The sequence below is a fragment of the Hippopotamus amphibius genome, chromosome 16 (genome assembly GCF_030028045.1).
Source record: "Hippopotamus amphibius kiboko isolate mHipAmp2 chromosome 16, mHipAmp2.hap2, whole genome shotgun sequence".
NCBI classification, from domain to species: Eukaryota; Metazoa; Chordata; class Mammalia; order Artiodactyla; family Hippopotamidae; genus Hippopotamus; species Hippopotamus amphibius.
In genome coordinates this window covers 957,355-976,032 of record NC_080201.1, presented here as the reverse complement: position 1 = coordinate 976,032, position 18,678 = coordinate 957,355, and the positions used below count along the sequence as shown (strand labels likewise).

Sequence of the window (18,678 nt, the reverse complement as noted above, 5' to 3'; positions counted from 1 at the left end):
CAGGTCAGAGAAAACCTCCAGCACCCGAGGCCCTGGCCCCTGAAGGCGGTGGCTGAGGCCCTAACCCTGTTCCGGGGCTCCCCCTGAGACAGGCCTTCCCTCGTGCGTGTCCAGGGGACGCTCTGCAGGCCCCCAGGCCCCGGGGGGGGGGGTGGGGGGGCGCACCTGCGAGCCCAGCGCGGGGTGTGGGTGCCGGGCGGGGGCCGGTGCTCGGGGTCGGTGAGCTGCATGAAGGGGCTGTGGAAGTAGTGCAGCTGCAGGATGCAGGCAAGCAAGAAGAAGCCAGGGACCAGGATGCTGGAGAAGAGCTCGGACACGCTGAACTGCTCCAGGCCCAGGTCCCCCAGCCTGCGGGGCGGGGCGGGGCGGGGCTCAGCACCGGCGGCGCGGCCCCCACGGCCCCCAGGGCGCCCCGCCCCGCCGCGCCCGGACTCACTGCTCGTCCGTGAGGCCGGTCAGGTTGCGCCAGTAGGCGGGGAAGTCCTGGAACTGGAAGGTGTAGACGGCCACCAGCACCAGCATGGTGTAGGCCACCACCAGCCACCAGAACGCCTTGAGCAGCTTCCGCCACAGGCTGTAGTAGACCTGCCGCCGGCCGGACGGCCCGGTGAGGTCGGCCCGCGAGGCCCCGCCCTGCCCGCCCAGCCCCACCCCGCCCGCCCGGCCCCGCCCCCCGCACCTGGAAGAGGGTGAGGCAGAGCAGGAAGAGGAGCATGTAGACGATCTTGTAGACGACGAGGCGGCCGGCAAAGCTGACCACGATGAACATGCCGGCGCACACGTAGATCCAGTACTTGGCGTACACGCCCCGGACCAGCTCCCCCAGGCTCCGCAGCAGCGTGCGCGTCCGCGTGGGCTCTGCAGTTCGGGGTGGCGGTGGCGGTGGCGGTGGGGGGACCACAGGGCTTCAGGACCGGGCGGGGGGTGGGGGGGAGGGGCCCTACCCCACCCCCGCCGCCCAGCCTGCTCACCCATGGCGGCCACGGTGACCTCCATCAGCGCCGCAGGGGCCCGCGCCCTTCTCAGCAGCTTCTCCTTCACAAACTGGCGCAGCAGGAGCCAGAAGGTCAGGGTGCACAGCAGCTAGCAGAGGGCGGGCAGCGTCAGTGGGGGCGCTGGCACCCCCAAAGCCGAGCCCAGATGGCCCCCACGCGCCAGCCTCATGTGCGCACACACGAGTTCCTGCACAGACTCCCACGCATTCCTACACGGCAGCTGCCGCACGCACACAGTCTGCACACAGGCCCACAGGTGAACACCGGTTCACACACGTTTGCACACGTGCGTGCTCTCGCGGGCTCCGGGCTCACACGGTGAAGTATGATCCACAGGCCCCCAGCACGTGACCCGCAGCGGCACAGATGTCCAGGTGCCACGACCTGCCCCACAGGGGACACGGTACAGGCACAGACTCACTGAGCACCTGGGGCTGCGTGCAGTGCTCATGGAGCCCGTGCCAGGCAGCCGGGACGGCACCGACAACGACGCAAGGTCATCGTTCATTTAGCAGATGCTCACTGAGCAGCTACTCCGGGGTGGCCACATGGCCCTGGTGACAGCCAGCCACGGACCCCGGCCTCCGCAGCACCCACTGCGCTGCCAGCTGGCTGATGAGCGGCACCCTCAGAGGCAGCCGCAGGGCGGGGGCGCGCTCACCATGGCACCCAGGTCCAGGCAGGGGTAGCGGGTGTGCTCCAGCCCCAGCTGGCGCAGGCTGACGGGCCCCAGGGCGGCAGGCAGCTCGGGCTGCAGGTCCATGGCCCACACGTAGCGCAGGCCGCAGAGCGCCAGCCCGTAGAGCAGGATGAAGGGCGAGCAGAGCATGGCGAGCTGGTGGCGGCTGCGCACCGTCCAGATGAGGCAGGCCCAGAGCAGCAGCACGAAGGTGAGCCAGCTGTGGTATGTGATGCTCCACACCTGCAGGGCCGGGCGCAGGGCTGCTCAACACGGCCGGCCCACGCCAGGCCCCGCGCCCCCCGGTGGCCGAGGGGGCGCCCAGACGGGAAAGCACGCCCACCCTGCTGGCCCGGGCACACCCACACGCCCACCGCACGGACACACGCTCGCCCGCGTGCTCGGCCCGGCAGGTCACAGCCCCGCCCGTCTCTGGCGACGCGGCACCAGGACACCACCCCAGCGTGGCACCCTCACCATCATGGCGATGAGGGCGCACACGTAGCTCTGGTCCATGATGAGGTGGCCCAGCCCGTGCAACGGAGACGTCTCTCTAGCCTCAGCCGGCCTGGGGGGCGCTAAGGGGTGAGGGCAGGGGTCACCAGGAGGCGGGACCTCCACTGTGGAAGCTCCAGCACAGGCAGAGCCCCCCGCCCACACCCGACTCGGCCCCAAAATGCAGCCCAGGGGGAGGGGGAGGGGGGCCTGCGCTTGGCACGGGCTCACGGGGGCACTGGGGGCACAAATGCCGGCAAAAGGCTCAGGGCTCCTGTCCGACCCCGCTCCCGGTGTGTCGTGGGACCCTGGCCAGCCCTCGCCCCGCTCCAGGCCTTGGCTTCCAAGACTCAGGAGGGACGGGGTGCACGAGACGGCCCTGATCCTTCCAGCTGCGCGCATCCACATGCCCAGGCCAGCCCCCGAGGCCAGCGGCTTCATCCCCTGCTTCGTAAAATGGCAATCGAGGCTTAGAGCAGAGAGAAAAAAGCACCCAAAAAAACCACGCAGCCCTGCCCTGGGGATGCTGCCTGCACAGCTCCCAGGGCCACAAGAGCCAGCCCGAGACGGAGCGCTCAACCCCTCTGGGGACGAGGAGGCAGGCAGGGAGTAGGGGAGACCTGGAGACGCCCACGTGGCCTCGGGGTCCACGGGCAGCACGGCCACCAGGCCAGCCCTGGGCGGCCCCGGAGTCGGGCGCAGCTGGGGGAGCCGACAGGGCGAGGCCACCAGGGGGCAGCACCGGGGTGGCCACACAGCACTCACAGGGCCGCCGGACCGGGCTGTGGCCGGTGAGGTCGTGCACGATGCAGTTGTCCTCGGGGTCCGGCGTCGTGTGCTGCAGACGAGCGAGGCCCGTGAGCCGAGCCCGCGGACGGGGGCGGGATGCTGCCCCCCCCCCCCCACGCTCAGCCCAGACCCCTCACCTGGGCAGCCTCCTCCTCCCTGGCGGCCACAGCCCCGGCCTGGCCCTGGGCCCACTGGTCCAGCGTGCTCAGCTCCAACGCCCGCTCCTCGTCATCCCCGGCTGCCCACTTCCCCTGTGGAGACCGGAGGGGGGTGCTCAGCCCTTCACCCCGGCCGGAGGGCGGCGGGGGACACAGGGCACCGTCCGGGGCGCTGACCCGGCCCGCAGGCTGGCGTGCTCGCAGCTTCAGGAGCGAGGTCACGGTGTAGCAGAGCAGCAGCAGGACGCCAGGGCTCACGAAGACGGGCCACTCGTGGCTGGTGTTGAGCTCCAGCACGCTGGGGCTGGAGCAGTTGGCGGGGGCCACCAAGTCCTTGAGACCAAACACCCTGCCCAGAGAAGGTGTGTCACCGACTACGCAAGGTCACAGGGGCCGGGCGGGCAGGGCGGGGGCGAGGGGCGGGGAGGGGCCCCGTGGGCGTGCCCTCACCTGGCCCAGACGCCGGCAGGTGGGAGCACGGCCTGGGCAAGGGGCGTCTGGTAGCAGTAGAGGCAGATGAGATGGCCGGCGCCAAAGCAGCCCACCACGACGCAGAGTGTGCTGAAACCCAGGGGGCTGATGGGAAAGTGGCAGGCCCACCAGGTACAGACGGCCAGGAAGAGCAGGAAGTAGACGCTGGAGAAGGCCGAGGGGTGGGCGATGCCTGCAGGCCGGGCAGAGGCGCACAGGGTCACGCCTGGCCGGGACCGTGCGGCCACGTCGCTGGTCAGCGGGGAGCTCGGATGCCGAGCCCCCTCCCGGGGTGGCTGTCAAGGGTGGGGTCCCAGCTCCCCGCCCCGTGGGTACCTGCCAGCGCCAGCAGCACTGTGGCCAGAGTCCGCCCAGCGGCCACCAGCAGCCAGTGGGCTGTGATCCGGAACCGGGCGGCCAGCCGAGACCTCCGCGTCGGGGTCAGGGCAGGGCCTTCCCGCAGCCCCACCAGGGAGCCGGTGTCCACGTCCCCATCGTCATCATCCTGCCAAGGTCACGGGGAGGGCGGAGATCAGGTGCACGGGGAGGGAGGGGGGCCACCCCTGCAGCCCCACCCCTGCCCCACCCCCCACCCACCGGGGGCCCTCCGAGGCCACAGGGCCACCGGCCCGTCCCGCGTGTGGACCCGTGCGCCCTCCACGCCCAGCTCCACCTACCACCTCACTCAGGTTCACGGCCCTGGAGGTGGCCCGCTGCAGCAGCAAGACACGCTCCTGCCCGGTCCCGGCGCTCAAGACAACTGACCCGTGCAGGCTGACCTCAGACTACTCTGGAGCCCTTCAAGTCCCTCTTCTTTACACCCCACCTGCCCCCGGGGGCCCCGAGGACAAGACAGGCCCACAGCTTCCTGCATCTGTCCCCAGTGCCCTGGCCTGAGAGGGCCCGCGCGGGGATTTTTAGGAAGAAGGAAAGCAGTGCACGGCACGGCCACATGTGCACCTCGCGCTATGGTCACGGAGCGCCTCCGCACCCCTCCCCTTCGTCCCACAGCACCTTCCTTGTGAGGACAGCAGTGGAGGCCGGGAGGGGACCCCGAATCACACAGCCAGGAGGGACAGCACCCAGGGTGCAGCCTGCGTCCACGCTGCTGCCCGGGGGGCTTCCGGGGCACGGGGGGCACACCTGGCCGGCCCTTCCTGGCCTCACCTGCCTGCGGGGCACAGGGACCCGCCAGGGCCGGCATCCCTGGTCCCACCTTCAGGCCTCCCAGAACAGAGCTGTTTCCTGGAATCGGGGAGGCCAGGGGAAGGCAGAAAGAACATAGACCCTGGTGGCTCCGTGGTTAAGACTCCGAGAGCCCTCACTGCAGGGCCCCGGGGTCGATCCCTGGTCAGGGAACTAGAGCCCCTGTGCATGCTGCAGCTGAGAGTTCGCATGCCACAACTAAGGAGCCCGTCTGCTGCAACTAAGACCCCGCACGATCAAAAAAATAAATATTAAAAAAAAAAAAGAACAGAGACTCTGGATCAGACGCCTGGGCCCAGGTCCCATCTAGAACTTGGGCCCTTGTCACACCCTGGCTCTGAGTCTCCCCGCTGTGCCGGCTTGGTGAGCCCCACAACCTCTCTGAGTCTGTTTCCCGCCTGTCAAATAAGGGTGGAGCACTGGACAGGCCCCGGGGAAGTGCCACGGAGCCGTGCCTGGGGGGAGGGAGGGGGCAGGCCAGGCCAGGAGGCCCAGCCCTAGGGTCCCAGCAGTACCCGGGGCCCCCCCGGAGGTCCTGGAATGCAGCGGGTGGGGGGCAGCCGCCGGGAGGTGCTGCAGCCAGGCCTGCGCTCACCCCCGCCCACAGCCTGGCCCCGGCCCTGGGAAAGCTGCTGTGGAACATAAGCGTTTCTGGGAGTGGGAAGAACAGAGGCAGCTGCCAGGCAGGACAGGTGCTGCGGGCCGCCTGCAGCGTCCAACCCAGCCAGCCCCCCAGGCCGCACCTCCCACTGCGGCCCGAGTGACCCCCTCAGGGCGGGCACGGACATGGGTGCCAGCTCAGCGCGGGCGCGTCCATGCAGACTGAGGGCAGCTGCCCGCTGTGGCCCTGCATCGCGCGGTCCCACAGGGGCACTGAGGCTGCTCCTGCCTTTAACGCTCAGCGCCTGGGATGGGCCCCCACGGCCTTGCTCTGAGGTCTGCCTAGGCCGGCCGCCCCCGGGCCACAGTCCAGCCCCCAGGGCGGCCCTGTGCTCTGAGGGGCGCTGGGCAGCGTGGAGCAGGGGGCCAGCCGCACCCGCCCACCCCGGGCGTGGGGAGCAAGCCAGCCCCTTCCCGGCAGAGCTGCTCCGGGAAGGCCTAGCTCTGCGAACAAGGAAACCGGGGGCCACCTTGGCCCCCACGCCTGCTACCCGCCGGTGCCCACGTGCCACGGGGAATGGAGGGGGCCGCCTCGTCGGGGGGCCGCCCCAAGGGCAGTTCCAGCCCCTGCTCAACCCCCACAAGTGCCTGGAAGAGCCACTTGACCTCCAGGCCTCCGTCTCCTCCTCTGAAATGGGGGCGCCAGCCTTGCCCTGCAGGCCTGGGGGATGGGCAGGCCAGCTGCAGGCTGGGCCCCATCCCCGATCTGCGCTGGGAAGGCCCCTCCTCTCTGCGGATTGAGGCCATGTCTGTAAGCACCAGCTGCTGGGCCAGTGGACACGGGCTCAGGGCATGAGCCTGGGGCCCCCAGGGCCTCCCGGGCAGGGACCCTGGTTGGCCACAGACCTGGCCCAGCCCTGGAGACCAACTCGGTCCTACTGGACTCGGCCCAGACTGGGCTCGAGACCACAGCCCTCATGCAGGGTCAGGAGAGGACATGGAGGGAAGACCCCCCCAGAGCAGGGCCCCCAAGGACGCCGAGGGAGGGCCTTGCTTCAGGCCTCTGAGCCCACTCCGCCCCTGCCTCGTCCACAAGCCCACCGACGCCCCTGCTGTAGGTGTGGCTTCTGAAACATCCACCTGTCCATCCATTCATCTGTCTGTCCAGAGGTGCTCCCTGACGGCTGGCATAGACCGCCCTCCAACATCGCTGATTCCCTCCTGCCCTGCGGCCCCGAAGACCCTCTTCCAGCAGCAGCTCTAAAGGCACAGACGCTGCCTGGGGTCCTCGCTCGTGGTGGGACCACGTGCTGCACTGCTAGTGCCCCCACGCAGTGTGCCCTTGGCCTCTCCTCTGGTGTCGTATCTCTCCATGATGCGTGCGTATGGGCTTTAACAACTGAAATGTCCACACTTGTTAAAAAAAAAGAAAGCAAGGGGGACTTCCCTGGTGGTTAAGAATCCGCCTGCCAACGTGGGGGACGCGGGTTTGATCCCTGGGCCGGGAAGATCCCACGTGCCGCGGAGCAACGAAGCCCGTGCGCCACAACGACTGAAGCCCACGCGCCTGGAGCCCGTGCTCCACAGCAAGAGAAGCCACGGCAATGAGAAAGCCCGTGCACCGCAATGAAGAGTAGCCCCCGCTCGCCGCAACTAGAGAAAGGCCGTGTGCAGCAACGAAGAGCCAATGAAGCCAATAAATAAAATAAATGAAACAAAATTAAATTTAAAAAAAGAAAGAGAGAGGGAGGAAAGGAGGAGGGAAGAGAAAGTAAAATTGTGCTCAAAGTGCTGGGACACGGGTGCGCCCCACTCCCCCAGCCCTCACCGGCTCCTGGGCGCACGGGCTCTGCCGGGCTGTCCGCGTGAGGCGCCTGCAGACACCAAGGCACAGGGAGGAGGCCACCAGGATGCCCAGGTCGGGGGCCACCAGGCGGATGGCACTGGGGATGTCCTTCAGGTCCAGCCTGTGGAGGGCGGGGACAGCCCGCGGGCGGCTCAGGAGGGCAGGTGCCGGCAGGGGGGCACCCCGGGAGCTGGAGGCCTCAGCCTTGGGCCCAGCAAGTCCCCGAGGGAGGCTGGGGGGCTCTTACCTCGTGACCCCTATGTGTTGGGAGACGGTGTCCCAGGTGCTGCCTGCAGAGAGAGCACAGGGGAACCGAGTCAGGCGGGTGGGTGCCGAGAAACTCCTCCTTGCTGCCGGGAGGCGCTCGGGAGCTGCAGAGGCACGGAGCCCCTGGCGTCCTGGGTGCTCGAGAACACTGCCTGCGCTGGTAGGGAAACTGAGGCCCCGCCAGGGGAAGCCGGGCACCAGATCAAAGGCGCCGTGTGGCTGTGGTGGGGCCGGAAGTGGCCTGGGAGGCTGGGCCGGGCTCTCAGACCCACGGCACGAGGCCAGCTGTTGCCTGGGAGCCCGAATGGGACCTGCGTGGAGAGGGCTGGTCTCAGAGTCCCCGGGACCAGAGGGCCCTCAAGGCACCTGACGTCTCTCCAGTTTCTGAACTGCAGGAGAGACAAGACCTTCACGGAATGAAAATGGGAAGCCGGGTGGGACACCCTGCCTGCCACGAGCCCGGCGGGACGTGCAGGTGGGAGACTCCACCGGGCGGTGGGGATAGGAGCCCGGGGCGCGGTCACCTGAGCACTGGGGCGCTGGTGTCCGCGGAGGTGGGAGCGCTGGGTGCCGGCCGGGGACTCCACCCACGGGGTGCAGGGGAGCAGGACGGGGGCTGGGCACCACACCGCCCCCACCCCCGGCCGTGTCTCTGTGCCCCGGGGGGCCCGAGGAAACCGGGGCTGCCCTGCGAGCCGGACGCCGGGCTCTGCGACCAGCACTGCCGCCGTCTCAGCCCAGCCCCCTGGCCACCTGTGCCCGGGGTCCTTAACCCGCACCATCTGTGCTGGACGTACCTCGTGGATGGGCACTCAGAGGCGGCCCATCTTAGGCCACGTCCAGGGGAGGCAGGGCGGCCCCTGAGGCAGAGCTGGCCTTTCTGAGGCGCGTGCGGCTCCCCCACCCTGCCTGGGCCCTCCAGTCGCTCAGGAGGCCACCGGCTCTCCCCCCCAGCCTGCTGCCCTCCGGCACCTGCTTCCTGGCCCTTTGGTGACTCACAGCTCGGCCCCAGAAGCTGGTCCAGGCGAGGCACAGTGTGCAGGCATATCTGGAAGGTGAGGTGGGCTGCCAGGAAGAGGAGGCTGAAGCCTAGCAGGGCTCGGAGGAGGCGACCAGCGTGACCTGCAGGCAGAGTGGGCGGGGGTGAGGCCGGCACGCGGCCAGGCCTGGGGGGTGGGGGTGGGGAGGGCGCGGAGCAGCCCTGGCTATCAGCCCCGAGCCAGGCTGCGTGCCCCGGCCCAAGACCAGCACGGGCCCAGGGTCTCCAGGGGCCGTGAGCAGCAAGCTCACGCCGCCCACCCTCCTGCACCGTCCCACGGACCACTCACGGCAGCCCCGTGGTCCAGCACGATCAGGACCCCAGGTTACAGACAGAGAAACGGACACAGAAAGGTGACGTGACTTGCCCACAGTCACACGGCGAGAAGCAAGCAGACGACAGCGCACGGAGCCTGCACCTGGATCTTGCCCCCGCCTGGGGCGTGGGGCAGCGGGGGGCAGAGCCGGTGCAGGAGGGAAAGGCCCCCTTCAGGTCTGCTCACGTCTCAGGAACACCGGCGCTGCTGCTTGGCCCTGGCAGCAGGGCGCCGCTTCACCCCCAGTGTGGGCTGAAAGCACGCACCACCCAGGGGGGCCCTGCCGGCACTCCGCCACCCCGCTGACCCAAGCTGGGATGCCCTCCTGCCCACAGAACAAAGCCTCGGGCTCCGAGAGGCGGCTCGCCCTGGGAATTCACATTCACACGATGGACTGACGGATGGGGGAGCGATGGGGTGATGGATGGGGACCAATGGATGGGAGGATAAATGATGGATGGGAGGATGTACAGGCGGATAAGAGAATGGATAAATGGATGGGTGAGGAAATGGATGGGAAACAGACGTAGGAGAGGATGGATGGATGCAAGGAGGGATAGATGAATGGATGAAAAAAGATGAATTGATGGAGGGGAGGACAGATGGTTGGGAGAAGAGATGGATGGATGGACGGGTGGACTGGAGAAGGGCTGGATGAGTGATGGTGGGATGGATGGGGATGGATGGATGGAAGGACTGGAGGACGGATGGAAGGACTGGAGGACAGATGATTGGACAGACGGATGGGAGGATGGATGGATGGATGGATGGAAGGATGGATGGATGGGTGGATGGACAGATGTACAGACTGATGGGTGGAATGATGGATGGATGGATGGGAGAAGGGATGATGGATGAATAGGAGGATGGATGGATGCGAAAATGATGGGTGATGGATGGGGATAAAAGGATGGAAGGATGGAGAAATGGACTGAAGGAGGGATGGATGGATGGATGGATGGGTGAATGGAGGTTGGGTGGGGATAGATAAATGGGAGGATGGATGGATGGATGGGTGGATGAGAGAATGGATGGATTGGAGGATAGATGAGTGGATTAGAACATGGATATATGAGTGAATAGGTGGATGGGAGGATGTACGGCTTAGAAGACGGCTGGATGGATGGATGCATGAAGGATGAGAGGACAGAGGGACGGCTGACAGCAGTGCTGGGGGAGGCCAGAAGGCAGCTCTGACTTCAAAGGGAAGAGAGGGGCCAGGCCAGTGTGGGGCTCCTGAGCTGCCCGGGAGGGATGAATGGTGCGGCAGGTGACCGTTAACGTCCACCCCAGCGGACTCCGAGGCCCGGCCCTGAGTGTGAGAAGGCGCAAGCATTGCAGGCAGGCAGGTGTGTGTGTCAAGGGTGTGTGGGCGCTAGACCACTGCAGATGCTGGAAGCGCTGCCTGCCTCTCTCTGACCTGGGGTCACGCGTTCGGTCGCGTGAGGCCTGAGCGGCAGGCGTGCCGTGGAAGGACGGGGCCTGCCTCTGCGGGCAGGCCGCCCCCACCTCTGTCGTGCAGGGGAGGGGTTACACAGCAGTCTCTCCTCCAGGGACTCGGGCTCAGGCAGGAAGCCCTGGGGAAGCAGGAAGTGGGGCTGGGAGGCTTGCGGCAGGTGCAAAGAGCATCTGTCTGCCCCAGAGCAGGCACCTGGGGTTTGAGCCCCAAACCTTCCTGACGCGGCTGCTCACCCTGCAAACACTCCAGGGCGCCCCACCCTCGGCAGGACCCGGCTCCGCAAAGGCCCCGCTCCCGCCACCCTGTTCTGGGGCAGCCCAGGCTCCTTGCAGGCGTGGCGCCCACCCCACGCCCAGCTCCGCGGCTACGGTGGGCAGCTTGCAGACCTTGCCCTCCTGATGCACGGGAGCCGAGGGAAGGGGTGTCTTCCGGTCATTCGAGGCCCCGTCACACCGAGGACGGTGCACGGGTGGGGGCAGGGAGGGACGGGGCCCCCACGGCAGACATCAGAGCTTGGGCACGAGGCTCTGGCCGAGGGGGTCTGCTCTGGTGAACCTGGGGCGTGGCCTGCTCACAGGCAGGAGGGCGCAGGTCTGGGCAGGACGACAGAGCCTCTCACCCCTCACCCCAGCGAACGCAGGAGCGCTCCCGCTGCCCGCTCCGCGAAGGGAAGCAGACCTACCCGCCAGGCCCCGCACCCGCACAGCACCTGAGGAAAGAGGGCAGGGGCACCCTCTCCCAACAGCGGCTACGGGGCTGGGTTTTGTTCTAAGGCAGGGACGGGGCCTCCCTGAGGGCCTAAACGTCAGTCAGGTCGCCAGGAGCTGACCCTCGGGTCTGCCTGCCGCTTCTGCCGTGCCCTGCCCTGCGCGGCTCACGTGGCCCACGGCCGCCAACCCGTCACCTAGCAGAACGACGGAGGAAGGAGCTGCGATGCTCCTGAGGACAGCCAGAGGTGGGCGCTCCCACCCGCTCTCAGCCCTGCACGGACAGCTGGGGTCAGGCTGACACCCCCGTGGGGATGGGGCCAGGAGCGGGTGCCCGCGGGGGCCCGGGAAGCCTCAGACCTTCCACCCCGTGCTGGCGCCAAGGCCCAGCTGCGGCACAGCCGTGACCCCGTGGCCAGGCCTCACATTTTCCTCCTTCCCACCCGGAAAAACCCGGCAGCCTCCCTATCCCGGAAGGGCCTCTGAGGCCGGACAGATGGACCACGGTCTTCCCGGGGCCTAGCCCTCCGCCCCGCCCCTTCCCACGCTGGGCTCCTGCCCTGGCCGCGAGCCTGTGCTCCCCCACGGCCAACTAGAAGAACGTGTTCCCCATCGCTACGGGGCATGAAACGCGGACAGAACACGCAGCTCTGGGCCAGGAGCCTGGGAACAGGCTCTGGGAAGGGGAGGGGAGGAAGGTGTGGGCAGACTCCGCCCAGCAGCGCTCGGCGGGGAGCTGGGAGTCCGGAGGCAGCTGTGGCAGCCGGCGCGGGAGGGGTCCACCCTAGGGTCCCCCGTGACTCCCAGCCCTGCAGCTGTGCTGGGCTCCCTCCCCTGAATTCTACCCGCACTCCAAGATCAGGGCTCCGCGTGAGCGCCCCAAGCGAGGGCAGAGGCTGATGAGGGGGTTACCGCCAGATGCCGCAGGCCAGGGAGGCGGTGGCCTGTCACCCTGTGGAAGGCAGAATGACCCCCCCCCCCCAGGAAAATCCCTGCCGCGTTCCCGGGCCGCCGTGAAGGTTCCCTGACACAGCAAAGGGGAACCAAGGCTGCCGATCGGCGGGACTTCCAGCAGGGAGCTGCTCCGGGCCCCGGGCGGCCCAGTGTCACCCCAGGGTCCCGACCGTGGAGGGGGCAGGAGGGCCGCATCCGAGTGACGGGGGGTGACGTTGGACAGTCATCGCCAACCTGGGCGGTGGGGGAGGGGCCCCAAGCCAAGAAGCTGGAGAAGATGAAGACACAGAGTCTCCCCGGAGCCTCCGAGAGGGACCGGCCCTGCGACACCTGGGCTTTCTCCCCGTGAGGCCCGTGCTGGACTCAGACTCCGAGCAGGGACACACCGTGTGGTGGTCTCACAGCCGCAGGCCACCCCCGAGGCCCCAGCACCTCCTGGGGGCAGCACGCGTGGGCCGGGCTCCCTTCGGGGGTCTCAGCCAAAGCCTCGGCCCGCTGGGCCTGGGACGGGTCACACCCTGACAACGCGCTCCCCGGGGACCCTCTCTCAAGCCTCCTGGGCGCCTCTCGTCACCTCTGAAACCTAACAGCCTTCTCCACCCACGATGCACAGAGCAGTGCCCGGGCACCTGTCCTCGCGGAGAAGCCGGGACAAAAGCAGACCCGGGAGCACCCGGAGAGTGGCTGGTGGGGGCCCTGCGCAAAGGGGCCCCCCGGCCACGCCCCTCCCTGTGCCACCTGCGCAGGCCTGCATCTCCCGTCACAGGGACCTGCCCTGCCCTTCTGGGCAGGGGGCGGGGCGCCCTCCTACTGGGGGACCCTCTCTGCTCCCAGACCCTCTCGGACGAGCCTGTGCCGCGGCCGCCACCATCCAGACCGTCCCGGGGGCCCAGGCACCCTGACGGGCTTTCCCAGCTCTCCGCCTGGCAGACGCAGAGGCCGCCCTGCAGGAGCTCGGAACCAGGTGGAGATGGCCGTGCGCCCAGCTGCCCCGTCACCCCCACGACAAGGTGGTCAGAGGGAAGCCGAGGCCCCGCAGAGCACCGCGTGCACGTGGACGGGGCCCGCGTCCATGGCGGGGCGGGGAAGCCGGCACGGTGGCTGGCCTTAAGGAGGGCGGAAGCCGCTCGGGGCAGACAGGCTGCAAGGACGGCGCTGGGACGGGGTAGGGACCTCGTGGGAAAGCGGCCCAGCTCGCGACCAGGGGGATACCCCAGGGATGTCCTTCAGCACGGCCCCCGCGACGCACGTTCAGAATAGAGATCCTGAAACCAGCCAAGGGTCCACCATGAAGAATGGAACTCGGGACCACGCGTCCTCCACCAGCAGCTCCTCAGCCGCAGAGAAGGTCATCCCTGCCCGGTTTTGCCGGGGCGGGACACTCCCCCTCCCCCCCCCTCCCCCCCCCCCCCCCCAGGGGCACCCGGACAAAGAGCTCTGAGGCCCCGATGCACACAGCTCACAGCTCACCCGCCCCACCCCCGCCAGAGCCCCGCCCGCCCTTACCTTGGACGCCGCGCCGGGAGGGGCCCGGGAACCAGGGCAGCAGCAGCAGGAACAGCAGGTAGACCAGCGAGAGCGCGTTGACGCGGAACAGGCAGGCTGCGGGCGAGACGGGCCGCGGTCAGCACGGCCGCTGGGGGGGGCGGGCAGCCCCGTGCCCTCGACCCTCGGCCCCCGAGCCTCTCGGCCGGGGGTGCGGCGCCTGTCACCCCGCGGGGCGCGCCGTGTCTGACCCACGTCGGGCTCTGCTGCCCGCCGACGCGTGTGGCCGTCGCGTCCGCGCGCGTCTCAGGCGCCCGCCCCACGGAGCACCCCCCGGGGGCCTGGCCCTCAGGTCACGACGTTCTCCCGACTTGCCTTCTCTCCTTTGTGAGGTTTTAGGTTTTCGGTCAACACACAGCACAGCTGACCTCGGGGTCCAGCTCTCCACTCAGGCCGTGGCCGGGCCCCCAGCACGTGCCCCGGGGGCCGCGGCACGACGCCCTCGAGTCCCACCCGTGCCAGCAGCCGCTCTGCCTCTCCTCCCCCGACCCGAGCCACCCCCCACCCCCACCCACCCCACGCTGACGGAACACGGGGCTGCCGGGGCCTCGCCTGCCCCCAGGAACGGAGGGGGTCGGGGGACGCCGGGGAGACGCCGTGTGTCCCAACTCGGGTCATCACTGAGGAACCAGGCCGCTCAGCCTTTCCTGGGCGCCCGAGGCGGGGCGGGGCTGGGCCAGGAAAGCCCCGCTCACTGCCCGGAGGGGACCGGGACCCCCGGCGAGGCCCCCGGGCGGGAGCCGCCTCTGCCCAGCCCGCTCCTCTATCGCCACGGCCGGCAAGCGGGCCCAGGTGCCCTGGCCCTGCCCGCCCAGGACAGAGCAGGCAGCTGCGGGCACCAGCGCCCACCACGGATCCAAGCCCCTGGAAGGCCCAGCCTGGCGGCCCCGCTGTCGCGACTGAGCAGAGGGGCACGGCGTCGACGCCCACCCTGGGCTGTGTCTCTGCGGTGGGCTGGCTCTCCCACCCCCTCAGGCCCCCGGGCGTGGACCGGGAGCCCCGCAGTGGCCGGACCTCTACTCGGCAGCCGTCCGGACAGCCTGGGCCGGAACAAGCTGACCTGAATCTGGCCACGGACTCCGCTACAGAGGCCCCCTCCCCGGAGCAGGGGGCAGGGGCAGGGCCAGGTGGGGTGTTCAGCCCCTTCCCACTGCTCCCCTACGCCCCCATCACCCCAGCAATGAGGGAGCCCGGGAACCACACAGCCACGACTGCCTCCGTGGACACCGCCACGCCCCCCCACTCCCCGGAGCACCCCTGAAGCCAAGCCCCTTCCACCACGGACACTTGCCACAGCGACCGGCACGATCTGAGATCTAAAGCTTCTCAACGGTGACGCGTTTTCATAAAAACAAACAAAAAAATCAATCTGATCGGGCCCGAGAGGCAGGAGGGAAATGCATTTACGGCAAAGGCTTCTCAGGTTCCTTTCTGCTTCCCCGAGCTGCACTCTGCAGCCGGCTGGGTTCTGCCCCTAGGGCCAGCCAGGTGGTACCCACCCAGCCACCCGGGTCCCTCTCTCCTGAGGGCACATCCTGCAGGTCTCTGCCCTGAGGTACTCGCGTTTTGATCCACCAGGGACACCAGAGCTGAGCAAGCACCCAGCACCACTGACAGCCGCCCAAGCCCGTGACAGCCTGGCGCAGGCCCCGGGAGACGCCGGAGGCCCGGCTCTGAGGCCGACCCTGAGCCGGGATGGGAGACGGCGCCAGTGCTTCACGGATGAGGGTTTCCGTCTGGGAAGATGTGAGGTCCCAGACGTGGTGGTGATGGCTGCACGATATGAAGAACATACTCAACGCCATTGAACCGTACACTTACAAACGGTTATGGAACTTCCCTGGTGGTCCAGTGGTTAAGACTCTGTGCTTCCACGCCAGGGGACACGGGTTCAGTCCCCAGTTGGGGAACCAAGATCCCGCACGTCCCGCAGCATGGCCCCCCCACAATAAATTAAATGGTTAAAATGGTCAATTTTATATGTATTTTACCAAAATAAAAGAAAAAACAGCCCCAGAAATCAGTGAAGGATCTCAGAGCCCAGAACCAGAAGGGCAGGGGCTGGCCAGAGCCCCGCCTGCGGCTGCCAGGGGGGCAAAGAGGTGTGTGGGGCCAGGCCCGCCCCTCCCCAGCCCCCGGCCAAGCAGGAGGAAAAGAATCTAGAAGCTCCATCTGCCAGAAGCAGGAAATCAGAGACCAAGGGTCAGAGGGGACAGGGTCAGAGGGGAGGGTGTGGGAAGCCCGGGGGACGGACTGCATGGCGGCCCCACGCGGGCACTGCCCCGCCCTGGGAGGCTCACCAGGCACCAGAGCCCGCACGTGGCCTGCCCTGGCCCCTCAGAGCCATTGGTTCACTGGCCACAGAGCCGACGGCCCAGCGGGAGGCACTGTCTCCACAGGGACACGGCAGAGACCTTGAGAAAGAGCCTGTGTCCTGGGACGCCAGGGGTCCCCACGCAGCTGAGGACACGGAGGCCGTGGGAGCCCAGAGACAGGCCGCGAGACGGTCCCCTGCCAGGAGGCTGGCACCGGCAGGCGGGTGGCGCCCGCACAGCCCCGGCCGCTGGCCCAGGGGACGTGCGCTGGGGGCGCTGGCCTCCAGCCCCAGCAGGGCAGCCGCGGCCGCGATGAGACGGGGGGCTGGGGTCACGTCGCCAGCCCCCCTCTCTCCCTGCTCTTAGGACCCGGGGATGGGGTGAGAGGCCAGCACGGGAGCAGGGACCAGAGCAAACTAGCCTCAAAGCAGGGAGCCTTGCTCTTTGTCAAGAGGAGGAATCAGCTTCCCACGGGGGAAGGGCTTTCGTGCGGGAGGGAGCGAGGACTTGGGTCCCGACTCCCGGCAGCCCTCGGGGCACTGGTCTCAGTGCCATACACGTGACCTCCCTGTGACTCTGCATGACGGGAGAGGCTCAGGGCACCCGCGCAGGCTGCCTGGAGGAGGTGGCGTTGCTTTTGGCCTCGAGAGCCGGCTAAGACTTAGGGAGGTTTGGGTCAGCCCCAGGCTTCAGCAGAGAAGGAAGACGCCCAGCTGGAGAGGTGGCGGGGACGTTCTGAGAAGGGGGACAGGCCTGCTGTGCCCAGGCAGCTCCCACCTCCCCATCGGAGCCTCCCGTGGCTGGTGACCTCATGGGGGAAACATGCCTTTTCCTGAGCCAGGAAGAATAGGATGGGGTGAGGGCAGGGGTGCGCGCTGGGCAGGAAGGGCTCCCCTGACCCCTCCCGGCCTGTTTAACCCTTCAGAGACCCTCCCCCAGCACGTCAGGGCCTTATCTTGTAGGTGAGGAGAGTGACCCATGGTCTCGCGGGTGCCCAGCCAGGAAGGGGAGGGGGAGACCGGCGTGGAGGTCACAGACACCCGGGACGTTCCACACAGAGCTGGATGCCACGGCCCGGCCTGCGGGGAAGGGGGGGTCAGACGCCAGAGACCCCGGGTCCACACGTGGTGCTGTGATGTGAGCCTGAGGCTGGCCCGCGCCCCAGGTGGGAGGAGAGGACACGAGGCCCCGTCCTCCCGCGGGAGCTGGAGGAAACCGCCTGCCCCGAGCCTTGCTTTCCCCATCTGTGAAGTGGGGTGAGGCACGCAGCGTGAAGGGCTGTGCTGGGGACACACCCTTGGGTCTGCGCTGCGACCCTCTGAGGAGTGTTTTGGCCCCATTTGCCGGGAGACCCCAGGACACGCATGTGGTACCAACCAGAGCACACGCCACTGGCCGGCGGGGCGGTGACCCTAGGGCTTGCAGGGGCAGCATGAAAAGGTCGTGCCAGGCCTGCGTCAGCATCAGAGATGAAAGGACAGCGCGCCTGGGAGACCCAGCGTGGGAGGGGCGGCGAGGCCAGGACTGGGGCGGGCACCACCGCCGCCACTGTGACTGCCTGGCGCCTGTGAAGGGCACGTCCACTTTGCAGATGAAGGAACTGAGCGAGTCCCAGGCACAGGGGCTGACATTCGCCAGGCAGGGTGCGGGTCTAGGTGGCCCAGAGTGCAGAAGCAGGTGGGTGAGGGTCGCCTCAGGCCAGGGGACAGGCCTACAGGTCAGCCTGAAGGGGACAGAGCGGGGCTCTGGTCCAAGACTACAGCTCTGTGGGGTCAGCTGTGGGCAGGGGCCAACGTGGGGAACCAGGGCCCGGGCACGGCTGCCCGGCCTCCCACCAGGCTGGGAGCAGCCAGGCCCCTTCCAGGCGGCCAAGGCCACAGCACGTGGAGAAATGGCTGGAGGACGGGAGGGCACGGGGCCAGAGGCCACCCAGCCCCTTCCTCCGCCTCCCACTGGGCCCCTGCTCGGGGTCACGGGGAGAACGGCCGGGGCTGAGCGCTCAGGAAGAACTTCCGGAAGGAAGTGGCTCAGTGGCACAGAGCCCGGGCCAGCGGCCACAAAACCCACCTGGCCTCAGTCTCCCCACCTGTGAAACGGCCGGAGGCCCAGCCCTGCACGAGGCGCGGGCCTCTCTGGGCCTCAGTTTCCCCAGCTATTGAGGGGGGATTGTGACCGTGTCCTGCCCAGGGGGCTGCTGCCATGGAAACAATGCCTGGCCTGCAGCAGAGAGAACCAACCAGCCTCCAGGGCCCTGTGGGAGGCCAGGAGCCACAGCAGGCCGGCCACGCCCACCGCCACTCCGCTCACGTGAAACTGAACTGAGAACAGACACACACCCGTGTAAACGTCAGAGGCGGCGAGAGCCGCGCCAAGCGCAGCCAGTGTCCACCGGCACAGGCCCGCTTACCGGGCAGGAGGTTCTCAGGTGTCACTGGGCTTGTTAACCGTGAACGCACCAGGACCAGGCTTCCCCTTCACAGACGGGGTGGGAGGCCGGGGGACATGCGTCCCCTGAGTCCCAGGCCCCAGGCAGCGCCAGGCCGGGGCCCAGGGTCTCCTGACCCGGCAGCGGGCACCCCGGGTGTGCCCTCCGCCAGCTGGGTGATGCTCCTCCGGGTGGGGCTGGGTGGGGCCAGGCGGGGCAGAGGCTCTGAGTCCCCAGGGGAAGGCTGCCAGGCCGGGCAGCTGCCAGGGCGGGGGTCCCATCCCAGCCGGCCCCCCTCCCCCCCAGCCTGCTGTGTTGCCGGCAGCTTGCTCAATCTGCCTTATTTGGCAGAAGGAGAAACCCATAAACACTGCCCCGCTCTCCTCTGCCAGCACTGGCGGGCGCGGTGCGG

General features: G+C 68.3%; 1 protein-coding gene across 1 annotated transcript in view; it reads right to left on the bottom strand.

Annotated features, from left to right (window-relative positions):
• PIEZO1 (piezo type mechanosensitive ion channel component 1) overlaps positions 1–18,678 on the bottom strand; it is a 52,982-nt gene that overhangs the window by 15,123 nt on the left and 19,181 nt on the right. Inside the window, exons 2-16 of the mRNA XM_057710722.1 lie at positions 13,488–13,583; positions 8,506–8,628; positions 7,487–7,529; positions 7,222–7,360; positions 3,924–4,092; positions 3,567–3,780; positions 3,294–3,465; positions 3,096–3,209; positions 2,935–3,007; positions 2,152–2,252; positions 1,657–1,917; positions 972–1,083; positions 680–858; positions 437–585; positions 166–348 (exon numbers count right to left, since the gene is read on the bottom strand). Coding sequence (XP_057566705.1) covers positions 166–348; positions 437–585; positions 680–858; positions 972–1,083; positions 1,657–1,917; positions 2,152–2,252; positions 2,935–3,007; positions 3,096–3,209; positions 3,294–3,465; positions 3,567–3,780; positions 3,924–4,092; positions 7,222–7,360; positions 7,487–7,529; positions 8,506–8,628; positions 13,488–13,583 — 2,128 coding nt within the window. The remainder of the gene's footprint in view (positions 1–165; positions 349–436; positions 586–679; positions 859–971; positions 1,084–1,656; positions 1,918–2,151; positions 2,253–2,934; positions 3,008–3,095; positions 3,210–3,293; positions 3,466–3,566; positions 3,781–3,923; positions 4,093–7,221; positions 7,361–7,486; positions 7,530–8,505; positions 8,629–13,487; positions 13,584–18,678) is intronic.